This window comes from Rhea pennata, chromosome 1 (genome assembly GCF_028389875.1).
Source record: "Rhea pennata isolate bPtePen1 chromosome 1, bPtePen1.pri, whole genome shotgun sequence".
NCBI classification, from domain to species: Eukaryota; Metazoa; Chordata; class Aves; order Rheiformes; family Rheidae; genus Rhea; species Rhea pennata.
Genome location: NC_084663.1, coordinates 84,738,969 through 84,764,857, shown reverse-complemented (window position 1 = coordinate 84,764,857; position 25,889 = coordinate 84,738,969). Strand labels below are relative to the sequence as shown.

General features: G+C 36.8%; 1 protein-coding gene across 8 annotated transcripts in view; it reads right to left on the bottom strand.

Moving 5' to 3' along the window:
- The window catches only part of RIMKLB (ribosomal modification protein rimK like family member B), a 57,127-nt gene that overhangs the window by 5,760 nt on the left and 25,478 nt on the right, over positions 1-25,889 (bottom strand). For 3 of the 8 annotated variants that reach the window (XR_009960593.1, XR_009960587.1, XM_062593607.1), the window contains exons 4-8: positions 13,450-13,680; positions 11,516-11,602; positions 8,709-8,912; positions 7,106-7,251; positions 2,018-2,248 (exon numbers count right to left, since the gene is read on the bottom strand). Coding sequence is in view for 6 of the 8 variants with exons in the window: in XM_062593607.1 (XP_062449591.1) it covers positions 2,042-2,248; positions 7,106-7,251; positions 8,709-8,912; positions 11,516-11,602; positions 13,450-13,680 (875 nt within the window). In the remaining 2 variants the exon portion in view is untranslated. Of the gene's footprint in view, positions 1-240; positions 276-2,017; positions 2,249-5,372; positions 7,252-8,708; positions 8,913-11,515; positions 11,603-13,449; positions 13,681-25,889 lie in introns of those variants that run through there. The other 5 variants (XM_062593583.1, XM_062593600.1, XM_062593593.1 and 2 more) reach the window with 3 other exon arrangements.

The window sequence follows — 25,889 nt, the reverse complement described above, 5'->3', positions numbered from 1 at the left end:
GTTCCAACAAAGATCATAACTGGGACATAAGGTAATCAGACACTAAATCATACAGATCAATGTGTCTACAGTATTACAGCTAGCCTTTTGATGGTTAGCATTCAGTAAATTAGACTCACCGTTCAAAGGTACAGTTCATGGACTCTGCCTCTCTCCTCTGTCCCCCTTACTTCAGTTACCATTTTGCAATCCATTTCTCCCCGTACTGTAGGTCTCTCAGGTCACAGCCACATGAGTTTCTTCTGCTACTGCTGCCACCTACCAGATTTATTATTCTGTTGCAGCAGAAGGGCATACAGAAGTTCTTGTTCAGCACTCACATAATCATCATCCTTTGCCTATGATGTTACGGCTTATTCAAGTTGTACTATGTTTCCCCACACACTATGCAAAGCACAGGGCACAATCAAGATCAACACTCAGCTTTGAAAGCCACTCCAGGAAAGAGGAAGAAGCATGATCTGTAAAGCCATCTTTCAATCAATATTAAAGAAGATTAAAGCAGTAACTTCTGCAGTAAATTTTAATCTACTTTCTCCACCAAAGCTTGCTTGCAGACACTGTAGAACACTAGTATTTTCTACCTTCAAGAAAATTTTTAAATAATACATATGAAATCAGATACGAGATGCAGAACTTTGAGCCAATATCAATCTGTTCAACTTATCCAAGGAAAAGAAATTCCTTTTTTAGATTTTATTACAAACCCACAAATCTCTCCTCCAAAAAGACACCCAACCACATGCCTGAAAGCGTTACACCCGTGTCCTATAGCAGTTGTTGCACAAATATATACAGAAATAAAGGTATAGGCCTGCCCAGTGCTGAGACGCAAGTAGTGGGTGTGTCTGAAAGGAAAAAGCATTGGAAATATAAGTTTAACAGGTCTGTAAAATTATCTTGCAAGTAAAATTAAAGATACAAATTATACACTCAATTATACCAGTGAAATTGGATATCACTCCACTGACTTTTATAGAGTGATTCCAGGTTTATCTCAGTGTAATTGAGAGCAAAATTTGGCTCTAAAAAATTTCCGTTCCACCCTAATTTGAAGCTGCACTTTATGGCATTGCTGGCAAATTTGCTGCATTCCAGGAAAATAGAGATTACAAACAGAAAAAGTATTTTATGATGTTCTAGAAGAGTTACTAATGCACACAGAAAAAATCTGAAACCAGTGCTAATTATTTACACATGTACTGGGAAATAAAATACCGCAAAATTTTTAAGTCTGGCTGAAGTTTCATATTCTTGTTTTGAATGGTATTCCAATCATCTGATATTTCTCTCTGTCTACCTCAGATTCTGTGTGTAAAACACAGCTTCTCCTCCTTAAAGGAAGTAGAAAATGCAAGTTCCCAATACCTTTAAAATGGTTTGAGATCAAGGGAGGGAGGTACTAGAGAAGGACAAAGTATGCAAGTACTTAGATAGAGCAGTGAAGGCAACCTAGAACACCCCCCTAAAAGACAAAATCAGCCCCACAGTTGTTTTCTTCAGCACAGATATTCTCCCATCTGTCCTCTTTACAGGATCCTGCTCTATGAAATTTTATTAGATTTAATTTAACCTTGGCGCTAGTCTTCCACACTTGCCAACTCCTAATTGATGCAGATAAATTTTATGCTCACTTTGCAACTGGGAAGTATCAGATCTTTCAAAAATCTGAACTAAAATAGTACACTGGAAGGAAACTTAATTTAAAAATGGTAACAAAGAGATGGAATTAATACATTAGAAAACTAATTTCCCATATATCTACATCAGATGCCTTTTAATCTACCCTCATTCTTCTTTCACCTGAGCAAAGTAAAGGACATTAACAGATTTCTTACAGGTCAGTATATATAAAGATGGGAAATAAAGAAGAGTAGTAGTATTTTTTCTAAATATTAAAGAAATCACTTGAGAAGTTTCACCAGAATGAACTGATGGGGCAAATGGGAAGAAAGGAAAGCAGACAAGTTAGCAAACTTATGAAGGTTACAATAAGATCAGAAAAGAGTCAATTTACCTGACGACAGGTCGGTTTTGGATGTCAAACTGCTGCGTTTACCATTTTACTCGCTTGCATTACTGGGGGGAAAAGTTTAGGAAGGAACACTCTCAAGGACTTTTCATAAGTTCTCACTCTCGCCATCAGAAAGGGGAGAAGGGAAGGTTTTCTCTGGATTGTTTGACTTTTTTGGCTCCTGAAAAGTTTTGCAAAGAACAGTGAGAAAGTGTGAACTGTTAGAACCCATTTCTGTAAAAAAAGGGAGAGAAGTCACACAAAATAGAGCAATAACAATACCCACCCGAAATCCACGCATCAATTTTGAGATATCAGTTTAAACAAATAAACAAAATAAAACTTTTCAGCTTGAAGTGGAAATACGAGAGTCTTGGAAATTTCCAACAGCAGGCCAAGATCCTCCATCAGAGTGCTCCAAAAGTCACCCTCAAAGGTTAAGAGAGACTTAAAAAAATAAAATAAAATAAAGGAAATAAAGGAAAAGGCAGCAAACACCTGGTTATAAACCCTGCAGTGTTACAGTTTAAAACAACTCCTAGAACAGTGAAAAAAAATCAAAAATGAAAAAAAAAAAAAAAAAAACAGTAGCAACAGAGGTTACCTGTTGGAGCACCTACAATTCCATAGAGAGAACAGGAGTGGGTCGTTTGTCTCACACCAGCCATATAGCCCATAAACCTTCTCAAAAAGAGTGAGCCATGAAAAAGATACTGTACATGCAACTTCCTTTCACAAAGTCTCTCTAAGCCCTTAAGATCCCTTACATATTTAACTGACTTTTTTTTGCAATTAGGGGGAAAAACGATTTATCAAAATGTCACTGATTTCATCTGTAGGATTTTGATGTCCAGTACAGTATCTGAAGAAGCGTCTCCTTTGTGTCTGACATACATAGAAGTTCCAGTGGTTACTTCCTGAGTATCACACATGAAAGATAGCATGTGAATTGAAGAAAACCCTCCAAAAGCAACCATTAGCTCAGGACAAAAATATTACAGTCCACATATGCATCAAGTGTTGGCCTTCCGTTGTGTTATGGATGAGGTGTTGTAGCATTCCAAGAAGAGGAGTTTTTATAAAACACATTAAAGTATCAAATACAGAGCTTAAGATACAATGTATATATTGACACAGTAAGACACAAATTATAAACATATTAAGTTGAACAAAAGAGAATCTCCACTGTTACAAACACCAATATTCCATTAGATTTAGTTTAAGAAACTTGTTTTTGAAAATGCGAGTTTCTAAATGTCTCCGTCAAATATTAAAAAATACAAAAATAAGTTTATCACCATCAGCTGTATTAGTACTATTTAAACCCAGTGTTAGGTTGCCTACTTTTCCAACATAAGCTTTCAAACCTAAATACACAGTTAGTGTAACTATATGAAAGTTTAGCATGTGTTTTTCAGCATATGGAACTAAAGGAAATAAAATATATAAAGCTGATGTCTGTAAAGTTCACATTCAATGGAAAACATTTCCTGGTTACCACACACTGTTTTGTTTTGTTTGGGTTTTTTTTTTTTTTTTTTTTTTTTTTTTTTTTTTTTGAAAGTAAAGACAAGAAACCCTCCCCCCAACACAACCTCTACACATCTCACTATTTCAGGAGCACTGAATAAGTAGGGAGTAAATATATCAGACAAGCGTGTCCATTTGTATCAATGAATCCTCAAGTAAGGCTTTCCTAAGCAGTATTAACACCTAATATCCCAATGCATGTATGCGATGTTTCAAATCCTTCTCTTCCTCCCTAACCTCTGCACACACTCTTCTCCAAACTAGCAAAGGAAGCACCATCCACACAGGAGCATCTGAACACAAGGGAGCCAAACTCTAAAGTCCTTCAATCCACTGTTTGCTTATCAAAACAGTCCATATGTATGTATTATATGGCAAATATTAGTATCCTGAGATATAAGCAGGACATTCTGAAAGGGTGACAGAATTTTTAAGTTCATGCCTGCAATAGCACTTCTCCACGAAATAATAAGAGGATTGAAAGAACAGTCCAGAATGTTCAGTTACCAGCTCTTTCCTCTAAAAGTTATTTCCTGTGATAGAAATACAGATTTTCTACTGTATTAACTAGCATATGTTTACTCCCTGCTGTTACTCCACAGGTTCTCAGTGTGCGCTACAGCTGAAAAGAAAAGGATTATCTCTATCAGGCTCTCAAGGAGTTGAGGTAACTACCAGTTAAAAATAAAAAAAGGAGGAGAAGAGCCTCTGAAGAGACAGCTTACTGCCCAATGACTAGAAAATTAGGTTGCTTTCAATTTGTGTGTGTTTGCAGTTCTTCAGGTAAGTTAGAGACCTTGGCAATTTTCTGTTACAACACATACACTTGTAAGGCTCAGGAATAAAGCATCTGAAAATACTCTGACTGCTGAAGCGCCTTTGGTTGCTGGACCAGCTGGTCTGCTTCACCTGCTTAACACCAACAATCAACCTTTCACTTGATTTTAATAATAAGATTTAATTCTACAAAAGAAGTCATTTTATTACATTCCTTTTAAAATAAAAAAACCAAACTGTACAAAGAAGCATGATCAAACCTCCATGAAAGCAGGTTAATACTGTTCTGTTTATTGCCTCTTGAAGACTCTCTGCATAGTGTCCGTGAATTGTGTTTAAGGTCCAAGTGAAGGTAAAACAGCAGAGCAGCAGAGAGGTGAGGAGGGGCCACAGAGGTGGGCAGTGCCTCAGAGGGTACAGGGGACATGCTCCATTAAAGTATCCAGAAAACAGCAGCATTGCACACAGACAACCCCCCCTCCAAACAGACCCTATTTCCACAAGATTATTTTTCAGCTGTAGACATTTTTGTTATTTAAAAAGAGGGGTTTCATACATTTAATTTTTTTTAGATATATATACACACACACGCACACACATATATATACATATACATATACATATATATATATATATATATATCTCGTTCTAGGGCTTCATGAACCCAAAATATGGGAAAAGAATGAGAAGGAGTGAGGAGGAAGAGGAAGAGGAGGGAGAGACAGCAACTTAAAAATGAAGTCAGTATCTCTGTTTTGGTTTTCTGTTTTCCAAAATAGATCAAGCTAATGATAAAACGCGCAGCCAGAAGGACCGATGGAAATCAGGCAGGCTGGAAAAAAAAATTAGGAGCTAAACAGCAAAAACCTAAAAGGAAATAAAGCAGAGCAAACATACATACAAGAACACATACAAGTGTGTGCACACAAACCATACACATGTAAGGGTCAAGAATCAATTTGTTAATTTCTTATGGATCTAGGTGTTTTATATATATATGTAAATATATATATATATATATATATATATATATATATTTAATTCTGTCTGATGAGTTTTTGTTTTGTTTTGTTTTTTTAAATCTGCTGCATGTTTCCCAAAGCTAAGAACTGAGTTTTTCTCCTCTGGATATATTCTTTGGATTTCTGCCAACATCAGTTTTTAAATATTTTCACTGGGGAAAATATAAACCTAGCAATACTGGTATTGCATGAACTGCAGCTTTAACCTAAAGTACCTCTAGATGTCTAATCACTTTCAAACAACTTTTCCCTCCTCCACACCCTACCACATTTCCCTCCCAAAAGCAAAAAAAAAAAGAAAAAAAAGAAAAAAGAAAAAACAACCAAAAAGATGTACAGGCTTTAAGTCAGTGTTTCGTTACCAAATAGTCTGCAGTGTTTTCACTTTGGCCACTGTTAAAGATGCAGGCATAGAGAAGGGAGTGTTGGACTAGCATGTATTAAAAAAAGGAACAGTAACATAGCAGATCTCTCTCAAAAAGACTAAAACACTAACAAATACAAGTCAATGCACGTTTGTTTTAAACTAGTGTAATTCTTTTTCACATTGGATTAAACATTATTTTGTACACCAAACATTACAGTGCTGTTTATCTCCTCCAATCATGCAAAAAATAGTCGAAACGTGCCACTTTCACCACAAATAGAATACGACCAATTCCCCTACATAACTTCCAAAGTCAGGATTTGAAACAAGAAGGAAAAAAAAAAGACTAAAAATACTTCTTCAAAAGCCTTATAAATAAAATATGGACACAAGGCTGCCACTTGATACCAAGACTGCAGCAGATATAAACTGTACTGAAAACTGAAGTTCAGTGAGCTGACAATTCTCTCTGCCTTATCATTTAAAGGGCCATATTCTACAAAGTTGGAAAGGGATGACTTTAAGAGGATGCCGAACTTACCCCTCCTACTTACTAGAGTGAGAATAGTAGGTGTCCAGGAACTTTGAAATATCTGATATTAAACACTTTCAACTCTCACTGAAATTAGAGGCACTCAGCAACTAAGAGCCTTACAGAGATAGAAGAGGCTTAACTGCTGCATTGATTCACAAAATTTTCTAGAGAGCTGCCAGACAGCTTTCCAAAAATTTTAAGCGTGAATCATACTTCAATGCTTTCTTGTGAATGCACATGCACTGCAATAAGTTTGGGGACCAAAGCAGCATCCAAATAAAATTTCCATTCAGGCTGTGAACTGAGCATCTTCGATTAGAAAATTGATGCTGAAGAATTGAAACAATTTTAAGCAAGACGAAAAAGTAGGGGTAATCACAGAATACATGCCTTTTTATCTTGCTCCTTTGATTGAACTCCCCCCCATTTCTCTAAGCTTCCCTGATAAACAGCATTGCAAGTTGGTTAAAAAATAAAAATAAAAGAAATTTTTAAAAAAGATTTACAAGAGAGTTTTGTTGGTTATGTATTTACATGTGGCATCACTCCACAAGAAGTTTGATCTCATTGGCTAATAGCTGGTTCATGTTAAATAGAGCCCCCGGGAGCTTGGTGAGCAACTCTCTCTCCGTGGTCTCAGGGTCGCTGTCGACAGAGCTGGAGCTAGCACTCATATTGTCGACAGCGGCACTAGCTGGAGGGCCCAGCTCTGGCTCGCTAGTCTCGCTTGCCGTGGACACCACAGAGAGCAAGGACATGCGCCGCGTCAAGCGACCGGGGGTAAGTAGAGAAGCGGCATAGTCCGCTATGATACCAGCTACATCTAGATTACAAGCCTTGTCAAAGGCAATGAAACCTACATTTGCATTGGCCTCGCAGACGTAGAATGAACCGTCGTCCTTCATCAGTAGGTCAATGCCACACACGTCCATCCCCAGGATGTTTGACACCTGGACTGCCAATTGCTTGCCTTGTTCACTCAGTGAGCACATCATACCTACACCACCTGTAAAAAGTGAAAAAAAAAATCAGTCTATGAGCTGGCCACAGGTGACCTCCTTCTTTACAGGCTGCTGCTTTTTGGTTGAGAAGCTCCAAAGGAATCCAGAGACCTGCAAGCATACTGCAGATGATTCAGAAAGGGATTGACACAAACTACCAATGATCTTAAAGATCCAGCAGGATTTTAAAAGATTCTGAACTGCTGAAAGTAATCATTTTATGAGGACTTTTTGACTGGTTAAAAAAATGGTGTGCGATGACTTTTTAGTCAAGAAAAGGACATCGTTATACAGTATGATCTTGGGATATTAAAAAGATGACCTTAACAAATTATGAGACAAAAAATTTTTTCCTTCTTACTTTAGAACAGTGGTGTAAAACGATTTTAACTCTCCTCTCATTCTGTAAAGTACATTTGTTTGCCTTTTTTAAGCTCAGCCTCCCTGTTACAGAAAACTAATAGTGTAAATGGCATAAGAAGCAAGAAAAATGAACAGTAAAGCTTGACATAAAATTGCTCTTGTTTCTTCATGTAAGGTAGAGCATGTATATATGAATGTGTATTTCTAAGTTCTCAAAGAAACCTTTCAGCAAAATTAAATAAAATGTTCTTGATAAGACTGCAGCTCTGGCAGATGTCATGTGGGGGAAGAGAGGGAGGGCTTAAGACATTACCATCTGCTCATTTACCTCACATCTTGCTGTCAGAGGTTACTGTCGCTGCAGCAAGAATGCTGGAAAATTTGTGTTTGTACCTCAGCTGCTTCAGTTCACAGTCCATCGTCAAAGTATTGACCTACCCAGACTTCATCTGTTACAACACTTAAGTTAAAAAAAAAATAAAATAGCAGAGAAACCTTTCAGGATACTTTTACTCAAAATAAAGAAAAACTATGCAGCCACTCAGTTCTGAGCATACTACAAGCTATGCAGTAACTTCCTCTTCCTCTCAGACGTGGTCTTGGGGAATAAAGATGCAGGGAGGAGTCAGACAGACTGAAGCCAGCACAGCAGCTGCAATCCAAGAAAGGACTCATATTTAAGACAGATTGCCTTCAATAGTTTTCTCTCTTAACATTATCATTTGCTAGCTGGCTCTCTCCTTTACCTCCTCTGTCTCTTTTTCCGTCTTCCTTAACAGGACTAAACCAACAATAACATGGCATTGGCACGACATTGTCACTACCACATCATTTGCTCTATTTGCATGTTCTTACAGCTTTCCCCTCCACTTTGTCTGTCCTATGTGTTTGTCCACTTTAGGACAGATTATTTCTCATTTCATGTTCATTCAATACCCCTTTCACTTAATCTTCACTCTTGTTTCTTCCTCCGCAAATCTCCTACTGTAAGCACAATAAATACAAAAGAAATCGTGCAGCTTATTTCAGCTGAGTTTGCCATTTCAGTCCCACTGCATTCACAAGTTCTGATCAAAATTATAAATAATGCTTTTCCTACCAAGTGAGCAGTTACTCTGCATCCTCCCATCTGTTGAGCAGCGGAGCATGGTGCCCACCACACGGCCTCCTACTACGATAACACGTACATCCTTGCCATGGGACTCTTTAACATATTTTTGAAATAAGTAAGGGGCATCATGACGGATCAAATGGCTCAGGTCTGCCAAATGGTGCTTGTCGCGTGCGAGGAACACAGCTTTGCCTGTATGAAGAAAGAACATTGCGGGTTTGGAAGAAGCTACCAATTCGATCTGCTTTGCTGATTCAGCACAAGTAAAAAAAACACTGACTAGTATAAGCTGCATCTGTAGCTTATACCTATTTACACATACTTCTGTACTGATCAGTGTTCCACTGCTTCAGTGCTTCTAAGTGTTCAAGTACTGAAAGAATTGAGGAGCCAGTAAGTATTAAAATACAAACAACATGGCTCTTAGATAAAGGAAGTGACCTGTAACTTCAGTCTCTTTTAGGAGAGGTCTCTAATAAGAGAAAAACAGAAGAAATACTAAAAGAACAGCAGAAAGTTAATCACACACCTTATTCATCCAAGAAGACTGGGAACCACAGCCTACTATTTTGACACACAAGAACCAACTGCACAAAACTCCTTTTTTTTTTAAAAAAAAAAAATGTTTTTTTCTGTCACTAAACTGCTTGGGGACTTTTTGTGTTTAAACCTGTTGTTTTCATCCCCCACCACAAGACTTCCTCTCTGCCCTTTTTCAATTTTACTAATATTGATGAAAAGGCATTCCTGAAATACCCTTTGTCATTTTACATCTCTTTCCTAGCCTCACATCAAGGTATCCCCTTCCTTCATTAGCTACGTTTCTCAACTGCTATTCCCCTCTGTTAGGGGCAATTAACAGAAGAAATGGGTCATATTAGGTTTACGTTTTGCAATGAAGCTGCAACAAAATTCTGTGGCAGAATTAACATTGCAGCATAATTTAGTGACAACAGACATGAAAATCAATTGATAAACTGCATAGTTTAACTAAGGGAAGAGAAATGCAGCAGCAGAAGAATTAAGAGAAATAATGTGCCAGGAAAAATTCCAACAAGTGCTCCGAAGTTCAACTTGAACAGGCTCTATTTTGTCAGGATTTAAGGTCTGCAGAACACAAAACACTGCTTGAGGAACATTGTGTTTCTTGTAACAAGTAGAGCATTAGAATGTAGTCTTAAGATCACAACAAGAAAACAAGAACTTTCACTTGCTCTCTCTCAGACCCAACTATGGCCATCCTACAGGCACTTAATAATCTTACTGTATACCTAAAATGAGGATGGGAAGAACGATGCCTTGGAGAAGAACTACTCAGTCCTTAAGAGTTATGCAGCACCATCGCATCTTAGCAAAAATAAGACTGGTACATTTGCAACAGCAGTAAATTACACATTAAACTGGCCTAAAACAGCACGTTTTTTTTTATTCAGCAGGCAACATCTACAACCATGATTGCCTCATGTTTTTTAAATACCATTTGCAAATGGCTGCCCTGTAACTCGTCTGAAAAGGTTTCCCCAATTGTTTTAATATACAAGGCTAGGTACTGTGCATAAATTTCACATGAGATTAAATGGGCTCTAAAGCACAACTTAAAAACAGAGATTCTCATGATTTCTGGCAAAAAAAAAGAGAGAATAAATTCATTAGCTGCAAAATACTTACTCATTTATCAGACTGACTTTGCAGCAAGCTGAATTAGATAATTTCCAACCTAACACTGTAGCTCCACAAGCATTTTAAGAGCATTTAAACAGGTATTACTTCCAAAAGAAGCAGGCCTGATCTTCCTCTGCCACAGCCTTTTGCTCTTACACTTCTATTATATTAGCACATGGATTTGTGGAAGTAAATGACAATTCAAATAGGAAATGAATCCAACTTTAAATAACCATATTAGATTTAGCCAAGAGCAGTTCCTGAATTCATTTACTATGTGGCTTCAGAAACACTTGCACCAGCAGAAGAGAGGCGACAGCCTGGAGTGAGAACAAGCAGATTAAGAAAATAAGAAGGCAGAAGTGCTCTTTTTAGGTAACTCTGCTGGTGTGTGTGCTCTTGAATTTTAAGTTTAAGACTCTTTTTACTTAAAACATGATTGAACTGGTTTTAAAGTAAATTAAAACAGGTACAATCTCCTGTGCATCTGAAATTGATTTTAAACCTGGTTTTATTTAGTAGATCACTACCTAATAGCAAAATATATCAATTAAATAACACTGAAATCAAGACTGACATTAGAAAAATTTTATCTGAAGCTGTTGCGTTATCACCAACTATATCAGAGATTTTTCTGAAAAAATTAGATCCATTTTGTCTATAATTAGGATTCTGATTTAAATAAATTCTCATTTATGGTTTGTTAATGTCAAGTAGAAAGAAAAAGCAAATTAAGACGCACTAAACTAAGTCTTCCTCTCTTCTGCTTATTTAGAAATATGCCTAAAATCCACATGGGCTCATCTCTACATCTCTAAAGCAAGACCTCCAGTATTCCAGTTCAGATCTCTCCTCACTAAATTCACCAATGCACCATAATTTTGAATCCCTATGCCCTCTGTTTCTGCAAGACCAGATCCTTTAACTGAGTTACTAGGTTCTATTAAAATTGCTTCTCAGTGTTGTAGACTATTCAACATTCAGAAGTAGGAAGCTGGTAGAATTTAGACATACAGAAAAGTCCAACACCTAACACCTAACCTTCTTAACTATTACTCCTTGGCAACTTAAAATCTTAGGAGTGCTGCTCAAAATCATATACTCCTTGCCCTCACCCCTGACCTCATACCCACCTCGGTGACCTCGTGTGTTCTTCACCACCATAGGAAACTCCAGCACTTCCGCCTCATCAATCATTTTGGCAAAATTCTCATGACCACCTGGCAAAAAGAAAACCAACAACATTATGTGCCAACAATTTGGTGTGGCCAAATTGGGGATGTAATTGCCACATATTCCTCCCACCATTCCAGCTTAGATAATGCAAAAGAAACTAACAGTTAAGAGGAACTTGGTCAGGGAGCAGAGTCAGACTTTGAAGGTATTTGTAATCTGTGAAATACTAATTCTTACTTCCTTAGAAATGGAAGATACAAATTGACAAAGTCTTCCTGACCACAATCTCAAAAGATTCAATTCTACCTCAATTCTCAATTCTACCTCAATTCTACCATCTTGTTCAGTTTCTCTCTTTTATCAAATCTTTTTATCAAACCTCTTTTATATCTCTTATATCTTTGCAAATATCTAGCAGGAAAATAGCATGAACAGCCACTGTTCCATCCAAACTACTAACCAGGAAGGCAACATGGAATACTAAGACAAGTTATAATCCAGAAAGCTGCAACAACCCAAATCTTGTTACACCACTTTCCCACTTTCCAATGCTTAAGTTTCTTGTATATCATTTTCCCTCCTGCACCAGTACTTCAATCTCTGTCTCAATGCATTTAAAGTGCCTTAAAAGTAAGTGCCTTTGAAAGTAGCTTTTAATCATCATTCACATGAATGAAGAATGAGTAATAAGGAAGAAAAAGTCACATGAGAAAATAATGAGATTCCTCCAAAATCATGTGCAGTAAAGCACAGAAATCATGTCAAGATACAGGTCAGAAGGCCAACAGCATTTACTACTACCTTGTCATGGATTTTTAAGCTAGACATAGAATAACATGCAGTTCAGCATATCCTGTTTTTCTTGGCAAAGCCAGCTCTCACTGATCATTTGATACTTGCACAAAAATAAATAAATAAATAAATAAAGGTCTTGCTTCTGTCAAATTCCATAGAAAAGTATTAAAAGAAATGGCAGGGAGTTTTGAAAGAACAGAAATATTCTAATTATGCCATCATTCCTGGTCTCCCTTTCCTCAAAGGATTAAAAACCCCTTCCCTTCTCAAAGAACTAGAATCACTAAATTTATAAAGAAAGAATTCTCAAATTATTGTTCACAGTAATTCATGGAAATATTTGTCCCATGAAATGTATTTTGGCAAGTTCCCATTACAAAATCCTATAGCTGCATCTATATAAAGGGGGGGGAAGTTATTTCCCAATAAGGAAAGGAAGGTTGAGACGCATCTTCCATTCTTTAATACACTACAATTAAAAGATAGAAAGTATCAGAGCAGAACAAACAAATGGTTCCTCTAATCTAGCACTGTTAGAGACCAGACACTCCAGATGCATGAACAAGAAACAGTATTAATTATTAACTATTCTAAAAGGAAATTTTACTCCAAATCCCAAATGATTGCTAGTAGTTAAAAATGACAGCCTGTATTCTTTCTATCCTTTTATAATACTTAATGTACCTGCAGATATTTTTATTCATATAGAAGTTTAATCTATTTTCAGATTTTATTGATGTCTTGAAATTAATAGTATCCTAGGACATCTAGTTCTTGTCTGTTGTTTCAGGCAATTGGAAGAGAGGATTATTTAAAGAGTTCAAAGTGCTTGGGTACCAGCAAAAAGTAGTTCTTGGGATGTTGGGGTACATCTAAAGCACTCTTCCTGAGGTATCACAGCTAATCAACAAAGCCAGAAAGAGAACGTGGGTGTCCTGACTTTAAATTCTGTCTCCAGTTACTAAACATTTACAGTGGTACTATCCTAACACTACTCAATTTTAAGGAATCCCACAACTTGACTCATATCTTTTGTATTGTAAAAGTAGAAATTATTGTAGGCAACTATACTCTCCTTTTGATCCCTAAATCTTACCATATGAAAAGGTGTCTGGAAGAGGCACACCGTGACCGGCAAGTTCTTGGAAAGTCCAGAACTTGTTGACACAGTTGAGGATGGCTTGGGGACGATTCATCAATCGACAGCCCATCTTCTCTAGATGGCGAAGGACTGTGATATCGCTGTCACTCTGGACCCAAGGTGTTGGTACACGCACAACCACTACCTGTGGGTAAGCAGTAATGAGCTCCCCATTCACGCGGAGACCTACAGAAGGAAGGGAAAACCATTCCAATCAACTACAAGATTTTCAGGAGAAGGTAGACATACAAAGAAATACTGCACTATATAGGATCACAAGAGAGATACTGGACTTCAATGGTGACTGTTAAAACACCACAAAATTCTCCTTAAAATGCATCTTATCAGTTGTACTGTTTCATACATGCTGCACTTAAGCCACTTAAAACTATAACTAGCCAAAGAACACATCCTAGAAAGAAGCACAATCCTGAGCTCCTTCCCTGGGTGAAGGATTAATTTTAGGCTGTTGATGCGTCACCCTTTCTCCGAGTCTAGCTGCACACTGCATTCACTTTAGCAGTAACAATACCTCAGGAAGCTCCTGTCTCTCACCACTACTTGTTGCCCACATGCTACAGTTCATATCCTTCCCTTCCCAGTCGTACTAGTCCAACTGTTTGTGGAATCACATTACATAACATATTGCAGAAGTGAATAAGATCAGATACAACTTTTAAAAAGCAGTCTTTTTCTTTTAAATACAGATCATTTTAACAATCTGATTTATATTAGATAGTAAATACCCAGAAATATTTTTATCAGCACAGCTGGGAGGGCAGCACTCCATAGAAGCAGGAATAATAAGAAAAGCCAGCTTTGCTACCAAGATCAGTGTATTACTTAATCATAATCTGCATTTTTACAGTATATCCCTCTGAAAAAAACAAGGACAAGATGAAAAGTCTTAACTTGAAAGAAAGACAGTATGATAGGACTGGTTGGAAAGGCCTCAAGCTGTAGGATGACAGTCTGGCAATTGAGGATGGGAACAGACAAGAAGTACCTGATACTCACTTTATCTGCCTTATCATGTGCAAAGTAAAACTTCTGACTGCAGTGTAAAATACACAGTTCACACTGCTGTCAGCACCCTAAGAGAAGAAAGAAGGTGGGCTGAAGAATCACAGTGCATCTGGATTTCTGTGCTTCTGAAATGCCAGATGTAACTCCCCAGAGAGAGACGAAATTAATGGGAGGAGAGGGTTCCTCTGTACTTCCTGTTTTCTCTTCTCCTCTCACCCAGGATATATCTCACAACTTATCTTTAATACAACAGGGCAACCACTTGAATCCTCAAATGGAAGCAAAAATATGCACCCCAACCTTCATGAGGACATAGAACCATATAAAACCTATAAAGCATATAGAACCTATAAAAAGGCCCAAACCGAGCCATATCCAATACAAATCCTTTTTTCCAATTCGCATTGCCATAACGGTACAGAGAATGAGAAAACAAGCAGACGAGCGCTCTGGCTGCTTACCTCATTAGCACCAAGCACTGCCGCATTGCAGCTGACATGACTTGTATGTTTAAGCAAGCAGGCTTCAGACACACACACACACACACAGACCGTTTTATAGAAGCGTCTCAAGCAAGATGTAAGACACAACATTGCTAAAAACCTGAGTAGAATGTGAACGTCAGGAAATGGACTATCATCTTCTTTAGCCAGTGCAGAAGTTCTGTTTGCAATATTTCTCTCTCTTAGGTGTGTGTCCCTTTACACCCACTTTTAGGCACTGTAATTCAATGTATGTCCTAATCCACATGCAAGTTGTGTAACAATCCATTTTAAAAAGGACTGCATTTTTTACAGAGCCCCAAAATAGCCATTGTATGCCTCTGCTGTGAATCAAGACTACATAGTTTACTAATTCACAGTCTCGCAGTCTGTTTTGTTATTCTTCTCTAAATGAAGTCATACCACATGCTGAAGTTTGCACTGTGGAGTTTGAAAAAGAGAAATGGCAATTTGAAGAGAAATACATGCCTCATCTAGAATTCTCCTGCATGTCTGGATTGGACTTGACTATTACGCTAGTATAAATTCAGTCAGACAACCAGCCACCCTGGGATGACCCTGGAAGCAACTCATGTGATCAACAGAACAATTTGACCTTTTGTTCCAGATCAAAATATTTTTTCTGGTTTGGATACTGTTCTCCCCAAAGATTTTTTTTTCTTTTCCCTCAAAGAAGACAGTTTATGAACAAAGGAAAGAGATACTCAATGAAATGTATAATTTGACTCACCACTACTGACATGCGCCATGAAAATTAGCTGGTCTCCCAGCAACACAGTGCTACAAACAGAAGCAGCTTTACTACAGTAAAAAGGAGAGCCAGATTTTGCCATTTAGAAAAATAAGCTTGCATTGAGCATTCAACCTGAGACCCAGCAGTTAATAGTCAGGTTAGTGGTCATTTTCACTGAATGGACTGATAAAATAATATTTATTCATTATGATGTGTTGAAAGCAGTACATTAATGCATACAACTGATTTCTTCTCTAAAGAATCAATTCACAAATACAAAGAGAAAGAAAGGGGGGGGAAACAAAACCAAAAAACATAGTGTGGTTAAGAGGAAATCAATGTTTTTCTGAGAACGGACATGGGCTTTCTTTTTAAGAACAGTCCCATTCTGGTCCCAGAACAGTAGGAGTAAGTTATATCCATGGTTGCCTGTGGATAAGGAGCTGACTTCACTAACAAGAAAACAGATGTTCAGGTTATACAAAAGTACCTGGACAAATACTAAGTTTGTCAACTCGCTGGCATTCCCAGTGAATGCCCATGGTATCACAGATGTTAGAAATTGCAGCAGTCATGCAATCCTTTCAAATACAATATTGAGGGTCAAAAGGAGTTTTCATTGCCTCTCTAACATTCAGACCTTTGACCAAATGAACACTGATCATACCAATGCCTGTGAAATTTCTTTTTATGTTATTATAAAACATCTGGGCATTCTTTGGAGCCTAGTATCTGGAATCTGCTGTTATACTGCTATCACAAAGTAAAAAGCAATATAAATCCTACACCTGTATAAGACTTGTTCTTTCGTTCAGTACCAACTTTCTTTGTTCTTCCTCTACAAGATAAAGAAGTCTCCAAAATGGAATATGGCAGACCTTTATCATTACACAGTAATTTTAGATGCAGCAAATATCACAATATTCAGCTGAAAGCAGAAAAGGAGTTTTAGCAATGCAGGCCATAATCCCTTGGGATGGAATTTTGCCAGATTAGAGCATATCCTTCAGAAAAAGGTAAGAAACATCACATTTCTCTCACGTAAAAGTTCAAAGTAGCACACAGTAACTGAGTGGATAAATATACGGTTCTTCATTAGCTGACCCTGCCGCTTGTCATTCTCAAAGAATACCAAGTAAGCTTAAAATACTAGAGTATCTAGTCTCTTCTAAGCAGACTTATTTTGACCTAAATAGATTAGAAGCAATCACATGAGCCCTGGAATTCCATAAAAAATGGAGGCAGCATTAACTTCTAGAGAAGACAGACTAAAGAGGCAGAACAATTTGAGCAGTAACTTCTTCAGCTGTTACCAGTAAGAATAGAAGATATGTATCTATATCCTAAGAAAGCTGTCAAGACAGTAACATTTATCCGATGACAGTAACGTGGCAGAACCTATTTGGAAACCAAGATACACAGGATAACAGTTTCCTCTCTTCAAATTGACTTAGTACTATTTTATGACGCACATCATTAAACATCCAAAAGCTTCTGGACCTTTTCATTACCCCCCTACATTCCTTATTCCCACATACTTTTTCTTAGCACCTTCTGTCTTCTTCCCTATGACAATTATGATCAAGATTTCTCAGTATACAGCAAAACATACAACAAAATGCTTGACCTTAAGCCTTGATGATGAGATTTACAACAACGAATCTCACTACACAACTCGGGCAAGCTAAGTGCACAAATACAGGCAGTTTTATTGGTAACTTGTAGGGCTGGTAAGACAAATACTTTTACAAGTCAATCACAGCCACAGCCTAAGTACTTAAGTTCTTAAACTGCAGGCTTGATCCTACTACAAGCCGTAAGAATCAGTGCTTCAGCTATCCAGTTTTCCTTCTTTCTTTTGCTTTAGAAACTCTAAGATAGATGCACTTTGGCATTTATGCTATTATGGATGGATAAAAAGGATCAAAACTTCAAGAAACTGTGCTCAGTTTTTGAGTATTTCAATTCACATTCAAACAGTGCTAAATATTTCTAAAACTCATTCTTCCAGTCTTGCACTCTCTATACACCCTTTCCAGTCTCTACAAGGATCAGTTTATCAGTAGATGTAGTATCTCACCATGTTATATGTTATGTCACTTACCATGTTTAATGTTACGTATGCTATTGTTTCACCTGAAAATACACTTTACAGAAAGAACAAGTTTTTAGAAGATAAGGTCTAAAACCCTGAAGATTTGTTAGGGAAATCAAGTAATTACAGAGGTTTTATACTCCTCATTATAGCAAACATTTGATATTTTTAACAAAAAAAAAATCATAGTAATATCAAATAACTTGATTGAAACTATAATTTTGGAAAACAATAGGGAGGGAAGCAGGAATGCAAACTGACTCACCAAGACCATAAAGTACCTAGGACTCAAATTCAAGTCTTCAAGCAGTTGATCATGCAAATCACAGTCAATTTCTTTAATAAAATAGTATAATACAAAGCTAAATGTTTAAAGTATTTTATACGTAAGCATAAGGAGACTGGACAGGCTTATAAATAACAAACTACTGAAAGCAAACTTCTCTTTATATGCAAATCAAACAATCACTGTTAACTGATGTATTGTATATCCTGTGATAGATGAGAAGACTAGAGTAGTAGTTGGAAATGTCAAAAGCTAAGGCTTGAAGAAGAAATCCAAAATACATCAATATAACAAAAGGAAGGAGCAACTTCAAAGGGAAACACTACATTTACTTGTACTTCCATGCACTTAAAAAAGAACATCTGTAAAAGAGATCTGCATGATCAAAATTGTAAAGCCTTTGATTCTGTGACCCAAAGCCAACTGATCAAAAAATACTTTGCTTTTAAGAGTATATATATTAACATGCCTATAGAAGTTCTGATTTATCATACCATGTTTTGACCAAATGGATCAAAAGAATTGAAACAACACACAAAATGCAGGTCTACAGAAGTTCCCTATTCCATACGCTGTCATGAATCCTGCAATATAAGACATTCCAGTCATTAAGCCTTCTTCTTTTGAATTGGCTTACAAATACATGTATCTTACAAAATGTATCTCAATGCTGAGTGGCTATGAGAGATGTCCAAATGTGACAATATGCTTGATTTAAATTATTTCCTGTAGAGTATGGACAGCTATGAAAGAAATAGTAATTGACAATCATTCTTTCCCACAAACAGTCACTTCACAGAGGAAGAATTTGACTTCAGTGGCTGCCTTCATATTTGGTGAGACTACCAGTAAATGCAACCACTCTAAGATACACAAGTAAGAGGAAGCAGGAAAAAGTGTTTCAATTTCAGTATTCAAACAGTCCAATATGTGGAATAGAAATTTCTAACAGCACTAGCTCAGAGATGGAATAATGCATGGTCATTATGCCATACAGCAATCTAAAAAATAAAATTTGAGTCAAATTTTCAAAAGTACTAAACATGTATACGCCAGCTGCCATCACATTCCAAGCAGGAGCTAACAGAGACTGAGAACTTCCAAAAAAAAATTTTACAAAAATTATCTAATTTTTCCTCAGAGATCTGTGCGCTATCCTGAAAGTCTCCAGCTCTCAGCTTCGTTATAACAAATTATTCATCCATGGAGTTGGTAATGTGTCCCAAATGAACAGTCATTTAGGAAGCAGGTTATTTTAAATTCAACTTATTCAACTGGGAAAAACAGGCCAGCCTTCCAGCACACAAACTCTTCTTCATACTTTAAAGACATTGCATACTGTTTTTTGATGTTTTTTTTTAACAATTTATCAGCTGTTCTTATAAAAAATGGTGTTTTTTCTTACAAACCTAGATTCTTTCATATTCTCAAAATATTATGGCTAGAGTATATTAGTATTTCCAATTCATTCATCCTGCCAGTATCTGTCAACCAGAAGATACCGCATAATCTTTGTGCTGAAGTTATAAAATGATTAATAATCACTTAAGAGTTTACTTGCAGATAATTAAATGTGTTTTATCTTAATTGCCATATAAAAGCAAGACTAAAGTTCAAAAGAGAAATACCCCAAACTTTATCTCTAACTGCAGATTACTGGTAGTAACAGATTACTAAATTCAAGATTACATTGCCACACCAATCTCAAACACAAGTAGATCTCTAAGATATTTTTAAAATTCAGCATTGTTTGAACAAACATTCTGCCAAGGGAGTGGCTGAATTTAGTAGTAATTAACAAAAGCAGAATAAATGCATTAACAAAATACAATTATATATATTCAAAGAACTAAGGTTGCTACAATACATTCATTTAAACTTAACACATCTATCTTATAAAATGACTCTAAGCAACTTAAATGCCTACAAATTGGGTGACGCTAAATAGAGTTTAGCACTTTAAATGCAATTGTATTTAAACTCAAATTTAACATTGAAAAAGCACCAAAGCACTCAATTTTGAAAAATTCAATCATTTATTAACACCAAACAAAACTCCCTCTTGGAGTTGCACAGAAGAAAACTCCTACCACCTGACAGTCATAGTTTATTAATTTGAACACTAAGTTGTCTCAGTTTTCTCTAAAATTCTGCTGTCACGCAGGAGTCCTTTTGATATCTAATATAAGCTTTGATATCCAGTATAACTAAGCTATTTTTGACTCTGGTGTACACAGAAACAGATTTTTACTGTAGTTTCATGCTGGGTGTTTTAAGTTCATATTCTTTCTCTTTACACCTTATCTCCTAGGTTTTCAAACCAAACTAAGCAGTACTGTAATTTTTCCCTACAAGTTCAAGATGTCATCTTTTGCCCTCTCCACACAAAGTAACAATAAAACTTTCACATAAAGATGCACATCTACAGCTCCGAAGTTCAAATGACATTATATGCAATAAAGAGATAAAACATCTCCCTAGAATACTATCTACACCAGTCTTCTCTTCTGAAGCAGGGAACAGAGAAAGAAACAAAGAGGAGCAGCTTCAGTTTCTATTTTTAAGTTCCTTGATTCATGTACTTGGTAACTTTCACAGAACGCCACTACTACAGCTTCAAACAGAAAAAAAAACAAGCAGGCACCTGAGTTAAATTAGTTCTAATTTATGTCCCTTCCTTGATTTGGAGGAGCTCTTATGCATTCCCTTCTCTAGAAAGCAACACATAGAAGCATTCTTAGGAATGCACAGGCTATTGCAATTAGTTAATACCTTGGGAAGGAGGAAAACACTTAGGGTGGTTATGGACATTCTGGGTAAGAGATTCTTTTCAAGTGCAGGGGGGAGGGAGGTTGAAAAAAAAATCAGATGCCTATACACAAACCCACTAAATTCAATACTGAGCAGACTGATTATTGCTAGATCTGTGTTTCTAAGCTACATCTCCGGTCAGAATACATAGTGTGCTTATAATGTCATACTAGAAGCACTTCTTGAAAGTCATGCACAAATGTGAAGTAAATGGATCCAAATATGAAAACATACTTAAGAGATATACCATAAACACAAGCTAATGCTAGACCACCATCTTGCCCCAATAATTTACTCTTTGGTAACTATGTAAGAATGAGAACTATTCTGAAATCATGTCAAAATCTTAGTTACAGTTATTAAGTATATATAAACACACCATTACGAACTTTGCACCATTAGTAACTAAAATAATAACAGAAAAACAGAATCCACTTAAAAGACATTCAAACAAATACAGATGGAAATTAACTGTATTTTAGCCATATTGTCAAGCATGGATGCTTTAGTAGTATCACTGTTAATTTTAAATGGAGTGTTGTAAAACCACAAATTCATTAAAACTGGAACTGAAAGATTAAATCTCAGTATACAGAAAACTACACAGTGCTGGAAAAGATGCAATTTCAACCTCCTTGAAAAATCAGTTCCTACTTTTTCTCATGAGATTTTAAGCTCATATCACAATTGTTTTTATAATCTGCTCCTGGGCAAAGCTAAAAGAATTTAAAGTATTTTCTATAGCATAAATCCAAGGGGGGGGGAGGGGAACTCAGGTAGAGGTGAATTTGAATCTACTGAAATTACTTCTTTGAATAATTTGAATGTAGCTGTTGATCAAAATTTTAAATTATTAGGTCATAAGGAAGCCAGGGCTCTGAGTGCACAGGAATTGGTTTTGACTTTGAATGTTGCAAAAAGGTCCCCAAATTCTTACACATGTATATGTATGTGTGTGTGTTTATGCTATATGCTCACTGCTTAAGCAATGGCTAGATTCTGTCTATCAAATTTTCCAAAGCCCTTAACAAAAAAAAAATGATTCTCCTAATTGAGAGAAAGAAGCTCAGACTCTGTAAGAGAGAATTTAGGTATCCAGCCTTCACTCACTGTGTGCCTTTAAAAACGTATTTCTAGCAACTGTGCATCAGATACTTTTCTTTTAACATAAATACCCCAAAAAAGCATAGGTTTCATAATCAGCTTGAGCTGCTCTAAGCCAGAGCGGCCACAGATAGGGACAATCTTGTCCTTCACACTACCAGCAATGTGTTCCCATCATCTCTCCTTTGTCCAGGTGTTAATGACCAACAGGCAACTGATTTTATGACAAAAAAATCAGCTTTTGGCTTATCTATGTAAGATAACATCTTCATGGTTGTTAACATCAACATAGTAAAGTAACACACAGAATCTGGTGAGAGAGAGCACAATACTGCCACTTGAGCAGCACAAAGGCCTAAGCTAGTAAGTGAAACTAACTTTGGGGTAAGGTTTCACAAGATACCTAACACATTGAATTTATCACTGATCTTGAAAGAGGCGACCTTACTCCCCTATCCTGGGCCGTACAGCTCCACTCTCTCCTTTGCTCATATCTGGTATTTTTCTCATCCCCTCAGTGACTGAGGGTAGATAGCCAAATCTGCAGAGCACCATTTAATTTTTTAAAACACTTAATTAGTTACCTGACACACTAGCGAGATAAGTCCTCACTTAATCAAGCCTCTAAGTGCAAGAGCAAGGGATGGGACTGCACAGCCAGGAGAGGTTAAGAAGATGTAAGACTGCCTTTTGGGCATTGAAGGTCAGATCAGCTCAAACATCTCACAAATTCCCACACTTAAGAAACAAACACTTTAAACTAGCACAAGTCAGCACTGCCACTGAAAGCAGCAGTCCTGCCATCATGCTACTGCAGCTGCTTGTTCTAGATAGATGCCACATTGCCAGCTCCTCTCTCCACTATACCTGCTCAAGTATTTGCACACAGGAAACAAGGAGGAGGAACAGGAGGAACATGCTTTTCCTTTTCTGACAGCAGTAGCTCAACTGTCTTATGAACAGCAGCTACAGAGGATGGTTTCTCAAAGTGGCTACAAATAACAGCTTTCCTGCCATCAAAAGAAAACATTCCTGTTCTTTACTGCTTGCATTTTGAGCTAGCTTTGGCACCCACTTAATTGCAGAGTGACCAGTTCAACTCAACTGAACGATAGAAAATTGACCCGGGGGAAAAACTAGTTAAAACTTAGTGAACTATGTGGCTTATAATTAGAAGATGAATAGAAAACCTGTGCAAAGGAGAAATGACCTTATATCTGGAAGTAGAGAGGAGGGAGGGAGAGAAGGAAATAAGGATTCCCTGTTTTGGAAACCAGGAGACAGACAGGTTTTATGATAAAAAAAGAACACTCCCTAAAATCATTGTTCAGCACAGAGCGTATTTCAGAAGCAAAGACAAACTTCTGTGCTATAATCCAGACATGATCACTTGATTTGTATCTGGCTGTAGGTGAGATCTTCTGTATCTCATTTATTAAGACATTTTTAATATAACTGTTTCCACAAGGGAGATCTCAGAACATCCCTGGATTTAACAGGCATGTTCTGAAGTTCTAAAAACTTCTAAAGCATGCTCAAGTGACAGAAAACCAACTTGTGCCAGATCTCTGTCCTTTTATACCATGTATCCAGAATCCACTAACCCTGACAGCCTTAGAAATAACAAATACTGGACTTTTTTTCCCCCTGCAGATGCAGAAAACTATCAGCATTAACCTTAAGTATTCCCACCTTAAAACATGAATCTTAAATACTATAGAAAAAGAGTAGACATATATATGCTATCTTACAAAAAATTCACACCACTTTAACATTTAATCTCTCCTTTATTTTCTGCATGTCTAGTGTCTGTTAATTTTAAACAGTAGATGTAGGAAAAAAAAATAAGAGTACACCTCAAAAACGTTTTTTCCTCCATCTAAAATGAATCCAAAATTCTCTCTGCAATGCTAAAAATTTCCTAAATACCTTTAAAATGCATAACTCAGACCATCCATCATGTTCTACCATCAAAAATTCTTCTCAGCCATTCACCTTTATATTACTTGAGCAAATTTCTGAATGGAAGTTTCCCATGGAACTTTCTATCAAAGTTAGAAACACTAATAATTCTAACAGACATATATCCTTCATATCTTTCTCTCGTATCAGAAAAACATCTAGAAGCATTTCTATATTGTCAGAAACTTCCAATAAATAATATCTAACTACTTGTCCTTGCCAAACACTGCTAAGCATTCAACCAGCATTTCAGGGAATGGAAAGGTCTCCTATCTTACTATTTTCAACAAAACAAGCTTGTATTAAATTAATGAAGTGTAGGCATCTATTTTGGAGACAAATATATCCTTCTTAAAGACAGAAATCTAGTAGAGATATTTTAGAAAAATTTTGGGTAAAGACTGACCCTAGAGCTTGCAGAGATACATTAACTTTCCTCATTCCAGGTAGATTCTTTATCTCGCTTCTTTTTGTATGTGGCAGAGAAATATTTAGTTTACTCAGGTATGCGCTAAGTAACAGTTTGGGTCCTCTCCATGAATACAGTATTTTCCGAGACCAAGAAAAACAAATAGGAAAAATGTTCTAGACCAAAAGATATTAATTAAATTTTCTTAGTTTTCACAAGAAGTAATGTAAGAACAAATACAAAGCAAAGCCAGCAGCCGAAGACTTTCGTTATTCCCACCCCATAAGCACAGTGGGCTTGTTTCCTCTTCAGTTTACAGCATTAAAACTACAGTGCAGTAGCTGCACATGAGCTCTATGCCAGTACTGTAATGAAAACACAATTAAAACCCCATAGTATTGTTTCTCATCTGTTCTGGACACAGGAGTTTCCAGCTAATGCCAAAAAGGCGTTGGCTAATTAAGACATTTACTTAGGATGTTTCATAATTGTCTTCCACACAATCTGTAACTATCTTCTTTTAAGATTACACAGAATTACACAGGTATACATCATTAACCAGATGAGTAAAATAAATAAAATCATACAGTGCTAGTATTCTATTCATAGAGGGCAAATTAAAGCAAGCACAAAAGACAAGCTCCACTATAGGTTTGTTTTAACCTTTGAAGAAAACATATTCAAGAAATCAGGCTGTCTTACAAGTAAAACCTTTGGATTTAAAGTACAGCCTTCAGCTATCCCTAAAAATTGGTATATATTATCATATGCATTTTGTCTGCCCTTCATACTCAGAAGCTCTCTTTGCCTTAATATCTTCTGAAGTAAGTATCTGCTTAACTTACAAAGAAACTGCACTGACGGGCTATTGATCTGACCACAAATCAGTTGCAGAGATGGGAAATTGAAGCTTTTTACAAGCATCAGGTATGACAAGTTTCCATAGCCCATTTACCTCAGTTCTGCAAAGAATTCTCTAAGAATCTCCTTTAAACATTTGCAGATTGTATTTTCTTCAAGTTCTTCCACTATACAAGAACACAATCACAGAAATCTCATTACAAAATGCTGCTCTTCATCCATTCCCAGCAACAGAACTGTAATTTACATTCACTGCTAGACTCTGCCTCTAACACTTAAAATGATGAACTGTTAAGAGGAAAAGGTTCAGCTGCACATAACGCACCTTGGAAGACCCAAGTCAGAAACAGAGAGAAATGAGCATCTTCTTAGAAATCCCCATGTGAAATGATGCTATACAAAATTTAAGGCTATAGTTCTAAGACAATTTAAGTCAACCTAAACTGCTGCTTTAGCAGTTCTACTCTCCAGTCCACATAATCCTACCCCTTAGCACGCACTGCCACCTACTCCCTAGCACTGGTAGTAGTGCTCATGTGACTCACTGCTGAGTAGGTAAGCTTCCTACACCAGCAAAATTCTGTTTGTTCTTTTGCTGGATTACC